The following is a 12,257-nucleotide window of genomic DNA, read 5'->3' on the forward strand; positions in this document are numbered from 1 at the left end:
TACAGATAGAAATCATGTCCGGTCCCACACGGATTAGTTATGTATAACGCGTGTGTGTCCCAGGTGAACACGGACGAAGACGGCTGTGAGGACGAGATGGAGTGGCTGATGGAGGAGGTGGAGACTCCGGCGCAGACACCTCACGAGAACGGCCACATCACCACCAAACCGGTGAGCGCCGACGCGCTGCGCTCCTTCTCCCTAGACGAGCAGGACAGCGAAGAAGAAGTTCTGACCATCCCCGGAGTTCGAGTCCACTCGGGACGAGTCTCCGCTCCCTCTTCCTCCTCTCGTTTCCTGAAGAAGAACGAGAGCGACGAGGATCTGGTAGGGCTGCTGGACGACACGGGGAGAAAGAACACGTCCAAACCGAGCTCCAGACATCCGAAAAAAGCGCAGGGAGACCCAGACGACAGCGACGAGGACCTCCTTAAAGTCTGAGGATTCCTCTCATGAACTTCTGAACGTCCCTCTAAACTCCCTCTGGTCATTTGGTTGATTTTGTTTGTTTGTTTGTTTGTTTGTTTGTTTGTTTTCTAAAGGGAAATCTATTTATATCTGTTCAGTGCTTATCAACGGACAGTCGATGCCTTGGCGGTGAAATTATTTCATCGTTTAATTGTTTAGCGTTTTTCTTTCTCCGGGTCGGGTCAGTTTAATTAATGAAAAATTGATTTGCACAGAGATGTTATTGTACATGAAGACACAAAAACAAAATGTCTTATGATTTCGTTATTTAATTTCGTGGGTTGATTTTTTTTTTTTTTTTATTTGATTTTTTTCGATTTCGCTTTTATTCATCTCACTCATTTCCATGACAACCAGTAGCCGGTCGGGAATATGGAACATCCTGTGTCCTGAGGTTTGCGGTATTTTTGCACACGGAGCCATGAGGCATCGCATTAACATTTTCTCCCATTTTTCTTTTCTCCGCTGTGTGCTTTTTTGCAGAACTTGCCTCACAGGATTAAAATGAATAAATAAATAAATCTGCTTCATATTTATCGCTTCCTTTTTAAAAACGAATCCATTTCCAGTAAAAGTGTCCTGCATTGCTTCAGCCTACCTTTTTGCCATGAAAGCATGCTGTATAACCCGTACACCGAGCATCCGCAGTATTTTAATGCCGGGAGATCTCATTTCCCTCCACGAACTTACAGAACATCATTGTCTCAGTCTTTCTTTCAGCTTTTTTTTTTTTTTTCCTCCCCTGATTTCTCTTTTTCAGGTATTATTGTTCATGTTAATAATTGTTAAATGAATAGTTTGCACAGTTATGTATGTAAAAATTCACACTTCTGATGCACTCTGATTATTTTTTCAGCACTGGATGAGGGTTAAAAAGTTAAAAGGTGATGATAGCAGTGTGATTTTTGGCCTTAGACTCAAGACTGTGACGCATGTGATGTTTTTGATTTTTTTTTTTTTTTTTTTTTTTATTATTATTCTGGAAACTTTTTTTTTTTTTTTTTTTTTCTTCTTTTTCTGCAATTGTAGTCTTGAGAAAATATTACGGTTTGATCATAAACCAGCTTCCTGTCGATTTGTCCTGAAGTGGCCTGTTCTTGACGTGGGACGTTAATGTTTCATACCGTTTCTGAATGCGATGCACTAGAACGACTTGTCTGATAGGTTTTGTAATGTGCCGAAAGACTACTATTGAGGAATGTTTGAAGGCGTCACTAACTCCATGTTGTACACATAAACTCGGTACGTGTTTAATTCTGTTTATTTAATTTTTTCCTCTTTTTTTTAAAAATCACATATGCAGAGCCTCCTAACTGATGGCCCTGTTTTTGCCAAAATTGCTTTAGAGTTGTTTGCTCATGTGCTTTTTTTTTATTTTTATTATTGTTCTGTATTTAAAAATGTTCATACTGAGACATTATTTCAATAAAAAAAGAACGGCTGTTAAAATATTTAGTGTTTTGATTAAAGCGGTGCTTTCACACCGGGTGGCCGGCTAGGTCCGGATATTTACAAGTCCTGGTGCAGTTTTGACTTTATTAGGGGTTCACAAATATTCATTCATTATCACAAGTATGAAAAGTGGAAAGATAATATTATTATTATTATTATTATTATTATTATTTCAAAGGTTTGCATCCTTCTTTCTGAAAGTGTTCTAAATCCTTGTATGTCCGTCACTCGTTCTTTTGAACGGTGCACGTTTCCTTCAAAAAACTATTGGGGGTGTACAAACTTTTGCTCTTCACGCGCACCACATCATGAACACTGGGTTAATGTATTGATTTTATGTAGTAGTGAAATCGAGGATGTGAAAATGACCATTGTTCATTCTGTAGCAAGTGTATTTTGTGGAGAATGTAAAAAAAAATAAACAACATTTTAAGGAATATTAATGATTTTTGACTTTGAGGAAGGAAGAAAAGCAGTGTCACGTTACAGAGGAACCGCCGAGAGACTCGTTGCACAACGCAGCTGTCTATTAAAGAGTAACGTGGGCTCTGTGTGCTAATTTCAATCTCTGCATGACTAGATCGAGGGTCATCCTGCCTTCTATGGACTCTGCACTTGGAAGAGTGTAAATACCCCGTCGCTGCTCGGACGCCGCACACTAAAGCCATCGAGCCGACGCCGCCATGACCACGTTCGACGACATCCTGGAAGAAGCCGGTCAATTCGGCAGGTTCCAGAAGCGCATTTTCTCCCTGTTGTGTTTGGTCTCCCTGCCCTTCGCTGGAGTTTATGTGGGCGTCGTGTTTCTGGGCTTCACCCCTGACCACTGGTGCCGTAACCCCGGGGTGAAGCAGATTCAGATGCGCTGTGACTGGAGTCTAGAAAAGGCACTCGGGGTCATGGTGCCTTTTCAGAACACGTCCGCTGGAGCGGTGCGCAGTCAGTGTGAGAGATTTGACCTGGAGTGGAACATCACCGATCTCAGCTGCGATGACCTGGACGGCGACATCGCGGAGGAAAATCGCGCTGCGCTCCCCACGAGCGTCTGCGAGGATGGCTGGGACTACGATTACGACGGAAGAACGTCTTTCGTCACTGAGGTACGATTGGAACCGGTTTCATTCCGTTACAGACCTATGATGTATTCAGTGAGCGGGCAGAAATACGACCGAGTGCAAAACTTTTAAGCACAGAATGACGAATACAATGAAATTTAATTTGGAACAATTAGATATTTAGTGTGGGGTTTGTTTTTTTTTTAGGTTTCACAGGTGTTCCTTCATCATGAGATATTTAATAGAGACAAATAAAAGGTCAGTTTGCATCACCCTTACTGTGCTTCATAACAGTGAGCATGGTCTCCGGTTCGATCCTGTCCTCAGGTTGCTGAGGAGATTCCGCATGCTCTCCTCAGGTCCCTGTGGGTTTCTTCCAGGTTCTCCAGTTTCTTCTCACCTGCCAAAAACAGTCCAGTAGGTGAACAGTAGGTAATTAACCCCTATGAGTGTGTGCACGCTGTGCTGCCATGAATGCGATGCGTTCCCAGGATAGGTTCCGGATCTGGCTTACATAACAGGATCGATATTCTCTAATAACGTATGCCGTTTCCGTCCGCTCTATAACTGCTAACGTCTTTCATATCCTTTGATCAGCTTCTGGAATTTTTTTTGTAACTTTTAATATCCTTATCCCTAACTCGGAACCACTTTTACATCATTTTTACCTCTATCATTATCCCATCCGTGTGGGAGTGTGCCCTGCGATGGATTGGCACCCGCCTTGTGCCCGATGCTCCCTGGGATAGGCTCCAGGTTCCCTGTGACCCTGAAAAGGAGTAAGCGGTAGAAGATGGATGGATGGATGGATGGAGAAGATGGATGCATTATCCCATTCAAAACCCATCAGGAGACTCAAACTTTTTGTTTGATGGATTTATTCAATTCAGCTTTTTGGCTTTAGATCCCTATTGAACAAACCAGAGGCAAAAATCTCAAGGAGGGCGGGGTCTCGAATCCATGCGGATGAAACCTTGACTCAAAAGGGGAAATATTGTTTTCTAATTCTGGGTGACAGCGGATAATGGGAATATGAATCATTAAAATATACAGGTGTAGAAGAGGAAAGACGAGCACAAGCAGATTGTGAATAAGAGTCCTGGAATGAGTCTTTAGGAATACAGCAGCAGTTCGTAGGTACAAATCTACAGTGTCCGGGTGTACACGAGTGTGAGACAGGAAACTCTTCAGGGTATCCCTGAGGGACACATCCACAAGAGCAGTAGAGCGGAAAATATCTCATTGATTGGTTGTTTGTTAGTTTTATCTAGATAACTATATTATTAGTGCTTTCCTGTGTCCTTGTGGAACTGATCCGTTAGGACACAATCTATTGCTACGTCAGTAACCACTTCACCATTGGAACTCTTTATATTGCGATATATCAATCCATGTAAACACACACGCAAAAACAACAAAAAAAAAAATCATCATTACCAGGGTGTACCCCAGTGTCCTGGATGAAATTCCCCCATTGGCCCTTCTCTATCACGGCCCCCTAATAATCTCCATCCCTCAATTGGCTGTATCACTCATCTCCTCTCCAGTAATAGCTGGTGTGTGCTGGGTGTTCTGGTGCACTATGGCTGCCATTGCATCCATCATCCAGGTGGATGCCACACACTGGTTTCGGTTGAAGAATTCCTCCGATGTAAAGCTCTATATAAATGTAACGGCAACATCTTTATAAAATGATCACAAAACCACGAGGAACCAACAAACACCCTGTAGGAACAAACCTCTCAGTGTCTGATAACAGAATGCTGCCTGTCTGATCATTATATTCCATGTGTCCTTGTGTTTCAGTTTAACGTGGTGTGCAAAGACGCTTGGTTATTAGACATGTGCCAGGCAGCGCTCTCTGTTGGCTTTTTAGTAGGCAGCATTGCCATCGGATACTTCGCTGACAGGTACGACGCACTTCTGTCACTTCTGTCCCTCGTCCAAAAAAATCCTTGGGACTTCCATTAAGATACTTGTACAGGATTCTAAATGAGTACTTCTGTCATATTTGGGATCCGTTCCTTATAAGATTCCTATCGGGATTGTCTTCTTGGACCGCCTCGACAGGATTTATTGTAACGGGGTCCGTTTGGGTTCCTGTTCAGGTCTAAATGGGAATCCAGGGTGATGGTGTTGGTGCAAGTGATGTTAATTAAAACTGTCCATTCTATGTCAACTGTGGTTTTCTTCTGCGCTGTTCGTCTAGGTTTGGTCGGAAATCGACTTTCCTGGTGTCCTGTGTTCTGAACACGGTTACAGGAATTCTAGTGGCGGTATCTCCTAATTACATCTCCATGCTGGTGTTCAGAGCGCTGTATGGGTTTGGGTCTAAGGCCGGCTGGATGGTAGCATTTGTTCTGAGTAAGAAAGCAAGCTCTCGCTGTTTTTCATGTACATGTTGATGCAAGGAATGTGTTTTAGAAATTACCCGGAAGACAGCATCATACGGTTTTTAAACACCGTGTGTACACGTGCTGTCCACTTTATTCGGGAACAAATTGACATTTCATGCAGTTATCTAACGAACCATTCATGTGACAGCAGCACATTGTGTGAAGTCAGGCAGATACGGGTCAAGAGCTTCGGTTAATGTCCACATCAATCATCAGAATGAAGACAAAGTCTGATCTCTGTGACTTTAACCGTGGCGTTGCTGTTGGTGCCAGATGGGCGGGTTTGAGTATTTCAGAAACTGCTGATCTCCTGGGATTTTCACACACAACCGTCTCTAGAGTTTACACCGAATGGTGAACCGAAGCTCTTGATTGGTATCTGCATGATTTTTATGTATTGCGCTTCTGCCACGTGATTGGCTGGTGAAATAACTGCATGAATGCACAAGGGTTCCTAATAGAGCGGATGGGGAGTGTATATTCATCTTTGTTTGAAGGCTTTGGCTATATATAATTTCATGCTTCGTCTGTTCTGCTCTCAGTTACTGAGCTGGTGGGAGTGGAGTACCGAAGGCCAGTAGCTGTGGTGTTTCAGATGTTCTTCAGCATCGGTATCCTCATCCTGCCCCTCATGGCCTACTTCATCACTAACTGGCGCTGGCTGCAGGTGGCCATCACAGCTCCATACCTCTGCTTCCTGGTTTACTACTGGTGAGGCCCGGGGTTCTGTATAGTCATGCGGCTTTAACGATTTTTTTGGTTGAAATGATTTTTTTTGTATGGATTTTGCCTCCAGGTTTATTCCCGAGTCACCGAGGTGGCTTCTCTCCCAGAACAACTCCAGTAAAGCTGTGGAGATCACAAACGAGATGGCCAAAGTGAACAAGAAGACGCTCTCCAAAAACATCGAGGTGCGTTCATATTGCTGCGTTGAAGGGTTAATCATTCATTTGAAGCATACATTTACAATTATTCAGTATCAAATGTCATCACTCATACGCATTTAAGAATTTGCAAATGCAACTTCTTTCCACAGACACTAAAGGACGATAGCCCAGACACTGCCGTTGCCTCTTTCATCGACTTGATCCGGACCCCCAATATGAGAAAGCACACCTTCATCCTCAGCTACAACTGGTACGTCTGGCAACCACAGCACACGTGTGAAGTGCAGAGCACGGAGACGTGTGTTTGAGATGTGCGTTTGCCCGACAGGTTCACTAGTGCTGTGGTGTATCAGGGTCTGATCATGCGTCTGGGGATCCTGGGTGGAAATGTCTACATTGACTTCCTCATCTCTGGCTTGGTGGAATTCCCCGCTGCCATCCTCATCCTCTTCACCATTGACCGTATCGGCCGACGGCTGCCGTTCGCGACAGCCAATATCGTCGCTGGAGTCGCCTGCCTTATAACGGCTTTCATTCCAGAGAGTAAGTTATGCACTGCGGCTTTTAGTGATATGTTTAATGGAAGTAAAAGCGCGTTGATGAATTAATGCGAAAGGCTTTCAAGAAACAGTCTCGCCAAAGCAAACAAAAGTCTCATTCATTTTTTTCATACTCATCTGCACACATTAATAAATGCCAATCACCTATACATTTCCAAGCATCATTCGTGGCATAGATTTACATTAAGCCACGCCCACAAAAAACTCCATCAAAGGGAAATTTCACAGAGAGCTGAAGACGACAAACTAAAGGGTGAAAGAGCACCTCCTCAACACCTTTTATAGGATGCCATTACTTTTGTCCTACTTGCATTTGCATTCATATGAAACCGCTGAGCTTCACAAAATGTTTGTTAAATTGGTGTGTAATTCAAATCAATAAACAATTTAAACTTGACAGTGTAAATGGTATATGAAATCGCAGTAACCGATTGGTCAAGGTTCACACTAACGTGTCTCCTTATATGGAAATTTTTACAAAAAAAAATAAAATAAAAAATTCAGAACCTTTTTTGTGTCAGATTTTTTTTTTTTTTTTTTTTTTTTTAAATGTATTAATAAAATCTTTTATGCACCATTTGGATGAACTCCCAACCACACTAATGGTCTTCCTTCCCTTTAAACATCTGTTTCCTACAGGTTTGTTCTGGTTTAAAACAGCTGTGGCTTGCGTCGGGAGACTGGGAATCACTATGGCTTTTGAAATGGTGGTGTTTGTAAACACCGAGTTGTACCCGACCTTCATCAGGTAAAGTAGCTCGGGTAAAGCAGCGGTTAAGACGTTGGACTGCTGATCGAAAGATCCTGAGTTCAAATCCCAGCACCACCAAACTGTCACTGCTGGGCCCTCGAGCAAGGCCCTTAACCCTCAAGTCACTGATGTCTGAAGATCATGGGAACTTTAGAACTCTAATACTAGCAAAAACCTGCTCATAGCCAGAATTATCCAGAGACTTTCAGCCTTTCTGTTGAGGGTCAAACACGACGCTTCATCAGACTGTATTTATGTACAGTGCTACGAAAAAATCTTTTCTGATTTCTTCTGTTTGTGTATATCTCATTCTAAATAGTTTTAGATCTTCAAATGAAACGCAACATAAAACAACGGCGACCTGAGTAAACACACAACACGATACAGTTTTAATTCAGTTATTTATTTTATTGAAGCAAAAAAAAGTTGTCCAACACCTATCACCCATGTGAAAAACTAATTGCCCCCTTAAATTAAAATCTGGTTGTGCCAGGTTTAGCAGCGATAAGTGCAACTGAACGCTTCCGATAACTGGAGCTCGGTCTTTCACTAACTTGTAGGACTAGGATTTACTCCTATGCTTTGCATGATTGTCTTGCTGCATAATCCAGCTGCGCTTGAGTTTCAGTTTATGGACTGAAGACCGGACATTCTCCTTTAGGATTATCTGGTTGTGAGCAGAATTCATGTTTCCTTCAAAGCATCCCCACACCATCGTACTTCCTCCACCATGCTTGATCGCAGGTATGATGTTCTTCTTTTTTTGTGTGTGGAATTTTGTCCCTGGTCTTCCAAACAATTCCATTTTGACTCATCAATCCACAGAACATTCTCCCAAAAGGTTTGAGGATCATCAAGGTGTGTTTTGGCAAAATTCAAATGAGCCTTAATGTCCTTCTGGGTTAGCAGTGGTTTTCGCCTCGTTACTCTTCCACGGATGCTATTTCTGCGCAGTGTCTTTCTGATAGTGGGGTCATGAACAGTGACCTTTACTGATACAAGAGAGGCCTGTAGGTCCTTTGATGTGGTCCTTGGATCTTTTGTGACTTCCTGGATGAGTCATTGCTGTGCTCTTGGAGGAATTTTGGAAGGTCGGACACTTCTGGGGAAAAAATTCTATTTAAGTGCAGATTTGATTGAACAGGGTTTGCTGTAATCAGGCCTGGTTGTGTCTAGTCCAGCTGAACCCCACTGTAATGAGTCTTGATTGATCACATATACATTACAGCACGGTGAAATTCTTTTCTTCGCATACCCCAGCATGTTAGGAAGCTGGGGTCAGAGCGCAGGGTCAGACATGATACAGCGCCCCCTGGAGCAGAGAGGGTTAAGGGCCTTGCTCAAGGGCCCAACAGTGGCAGCTTGGCAGTGCTGGGGCTTGAACCCTCGACCTTCCAATCAGTAACCCACCACTGCCCCCATTATTCACCAGTTTCATAGATTTGGGGAATTAGTAACAACGGGGGCAAATACATTTTCACACAGGCCCAGTTGGTATTGGATAACTTTTTTTTTTTTTTTTTTGCTTTAATAAATAACATTATCATTTATGAGAGATACACGCAAATACTTTTTCACAGCACTGTACATAATCCGCTGATCGTACATTTGAGTTAAATTACATTTGTTGTTCCTTTTTTATTTTATTTTATTTTTTAGCCCAGGTAACTAGACGTCTGAGCAAACACAGCATGTGGCCGGGACCCCGAAGGCCTGGCTAAGGAATTTATACGTCCAATAAAGAATTTCACCTTCTCGTATGATCAGTTCGGCTCACAATGCATTATACTAATTTCTAACTAAAGAGTAATGACACGTATTCCAACAGGAATTTGGGTTTTTCCGTGTGCTCAACTTTATGTGATGTCGGAGGGATCGTAGCACCGTTCCTGCTTTACAGACTCGCAGTCATCTGGCTGGAGCTGCCGCTTATCATTTTTGGTGTGTATGAAGCAAAACTGTACATTTTCTTTTCATTTATTTTGGGGGGGGGGAAAATGTAGAAACACTGCAATTTGGTGTATGGAAGGATTTTAATGGTGGGGGTGGGGGGTGAGGGGTGGGTTTGCATCTCCTTTTTGGAATGTGATCTAAATATTCTCTAATAACTTTCAGTGGCTTTCACAAGTATTCACAACCACCGAACTTTCCACCTTTTGTAGTGTTAGAACCTGGAACTGAAATAGACTCCATCGGGATCACGTCATGAAGCAACCGAGAGGCCGGGGGTAACTCTGAATACGGTGCTAGCAGCACCATGCTTTAATGTGAGGACGGTGTTCTCAAGGTGGTGAGCAGAGTTGGGTTTCTGACAATATTGTGGTTTGTGCCGTGACCAATATCTTACATTTTGGTCTTGTCAGACCAGAGTCTCCAACATGTCTTTGTTGGACTTCATAGAGCTCTCCACTCTTACATAAAGCCCAGCTTTGAGGGCGGGAGGTCCAAATCTTCTGCGCTTTCAAATTTATCCTTGATTGTTTTTCCGACTAAAATTTAGAAGCTACGTTTTAATTATTGAATTAATCGTTTGCAGTGACCTCGGCTCAGTCGAGTGTCTGTGGTAGTACAGAAGTCCTCGTAGACGGAGTACAGAAAAACTATACGTAGTGGATTAGACATAAATTCTGATCACTCCAACAGGAATCCTGGCCGTGATAGCTGGCGGTTTAGTGCTGCTGCTTCCTGAGACCAGAGGCGTGCCTCTTCCAGAGACCATCGATGACATTGAACACCCGCACAAGTGAGATTGAATTTATTTACTTATTTATTAGCTGTTTGTGCACCATCACTGGCGTGCCATCACATATATTTTGTCTTTTCTTATCACAGAAACAAAGAGGCCACTGTGAAAAGTCATCAGCAGGAGAATCTGCTGCAGCCAGATGTGACGAATAATAAAGAGACTACGACAGTCTGAGTGGAACATTTTGGCTCTGACAGAGGTCACGTGAGGATTTAAATCTGTGACACGCGGTCAGGAGTTGGTGTGATGGACGGGCCACTGTTCAGCAACAGAGACCAGACTGGTTGTCACAGTATTATATCCTGTACACTAGAGAGTGCTGTTTAGAAAGAGGTGAAATTGTATGTTTTTAAACTGAGTGGATCCCAAAGCTAAATATAAAGGCGTTTGGACGCAGATATAAAGACAACTGGTGACAACTAGTTCAATCTCTTTTGAACTAATTTATTTTATTTGTTGTTTAATTGTTTGTATTATTATTGTAACGAACCCTATTTGACTATTTGTGTTCATTGTGATGACGGAGAAACCTCTCTGAAAGCGAACACACTACATGTCTAGTTGCTGTAAATGGAATTTCTTTGTTGTGAGGGTGCGCAAACTTTTGCACCACTTTTGCTGTGACCTATCAGAACCGTCCTCTCTCTCTCTCTCTCTCTCTCTCTCTCTCTCTCTCTCTCTCTCTCTCTCTCTCTCTATATATATATATATATATATATATATATATATATATATATATATATATATATACAGATGCACTTGTGTGTGTTTCTGGACAATTTATAGGCTGAAGTGCTGCATTGTGGGCATCAGCGGGCCTTGTTTACAGCGCCCTCCATTAATATTGGCACCCTTGGTAAATACGAGCAAAGAAGGCTGTGAAAAATTGTTTAGCCTTTTGATCTTTTATTCATAAAATTCGCAAAAATTCTCTGCTCTCATGGATATCAAACGACCGCAAACACAACACGGGTTTATCCTTTTCATTCATCGCTGCCGTATCTTTAAGAAAAAGTTGTGTATAAATGTTTTCGTGGGCCAAACCAAAGTAAAAACCACCAGATTTCCTAAACATTTAGCGGATTTTCCTTGTTCTCATGCGTGTATGTCGATAAATGGCAATCAACTGTAAATGATCAAGCATGCTCACAACACAGCAGATGTACATTTAGTCCCGCCCACAAATCTCCATAAAAGGCAAAGCTCGCAGAGAGCTGAAGATGGCAACTCCTAAATGTACCATGCGCTAATTCTTCCAGTAATGCAGCTCGTCAGCAACCACAGACACACACCAAGTCTTACTTTTTTTTTTAAATAGGGGGCCATAACTTATCATTACTCATTTAAATCAGCAGTAATCATTACTAATTAATATTATTTTGAATCCGGTTATTCGAACTTCACATTAGCGAGTCTCCTTAAACACTTGATTCTAAACAAACCGAGGAGCGAAAGCGAAGATACACTGTGTTTTATTTCCGACTAACAGGAATTCCATGAACACCACGTTTCTTGTGTAAACACTCCTGCAAATGATTTACGAAATAAACTCGTTCGCATCGCAGTGTGTGCATCATTCTGATAACTCCGTGTTGCATGTTTTAATAGTACAGCACATGTGAACTGTCCTTGTGAAAACGGGTACGTTAAACATTTAAGCTATACGCGTTAATGCTTGTTTTTAAACATCTGGTTTTGCGGTACAGGATGTGAATTGAATGAAAATATCGGTGCTATTTCATGAATAATTGCTGAATTTAGCCTCCAAAATATCTCCGATCTCAATCTCTGTTCAAGTCAAATGTTTCATTGAGTAATTGTACTTTGCGTTTGTGGCTGTTGGTGTGAGATAAACTCGAGTATAGTATTTGTTGTAGTTAGAGGTATTCAAAACTTATATCAGTAAAATAAATGCATAATATTCCGGAAACACTCGGTATTC

At 42.2% G+C, this 12,257-nt stretch overlaps 2 protein-coding genes across 3 annotated transcripts in view; both read left to right on the forward strand.

The window, feature by feature from the left end:
* The window catches only part of igf2r (insulin-like growth factor 2 receptor), a 44,507-nt gene extending 42,588 nt beyond the window's left edge, over positions 1–1,919 (forward strand). For both annotated transcript variants that reach the window (XM_017456170.3, XM_017456171.3), the window contains exon 48: positions 64–1,919. In XM_017456170.3, coding sequence (XP_017311659.1) covers positions 64–441 — 378 coding nt within the window. In that variant the 3' untranslated portion in view covers positions 442–1,919. The remainder of the gene's footprint in view (positions 1–63) is intronic.
* On the forward strand, positions 483–11,879 carry slc22a2 (solute carrier family 22 member 2). The gene is made up of 12 exons (XM_017456172.3): positions 483–1,710; positions 2,501–3,020; positions 4,782–4,885; positions 5,185–5,339; positions 5,914–6,082; positions 6,168–6,282; positions 6,408–6,508; positions 6,587–6,801; positions 7,458–7,566; positions 9,398–9,510; positions 10,213–10,312; positions 10,402–11,879. The coding sequence occupies exons 2-12, from the start codon at positions 2,604–2,606 to the stop codon at positions 10,487–10,489; spliced, it is 1,686 nt and encodes a 561-aa protein (XP_017311661.1). The 5' UTR covers positions 483–1,710; positions 2,501–2,603; the 3' UTR covers positions 10,490–11,879.
* The last annotated feature ends 378 nt before the right edge of the window (positions 11,880–12,257 follow it).

The sequence above is a fragment of the Ictalurus punctatus genome, chromosome 25 (genome assembly GCF_001660625.3).
Source record: "Ictalurus punctatus breed USDA103 chromosome 25, Coco_2.0, whole genome shotgun sequence".
Lineage (NCBI taxonomy): Eukaryota > Metazoa > Chordata > Actinopteri > Siluriformes > Ictaluridae > Ictalurus > Ictalurus punctatus.

What these genes read in the sequence shown, in the direction of transcription:
- slc22a2 (XM_017456172.3), top strand. Translation starts at nt 2,604, where the DNA reads ATGACCACGTTCGACGACATCCTGGAAGAAGCCGGTCAATTCGGCAGG. An exon ending in GAACGTCTTTCGTCACTGAG is followed by an intron (nt 3,021 to 4,781) that starts GTACGATTGGAA and finishes CTTGTGTTTCAG; the next exon opens with TTTAACGTGGTGTGCAAAGA. An exon ending in TTCATCCTCAGCTACAACTG is followed by an intron (nt 6,509 to 6,586) that starts GTACGTCTGGCA and finishes TTTGCCCGACAG; the next exon opens with GTTCACTAGTGCTGTGGTGT.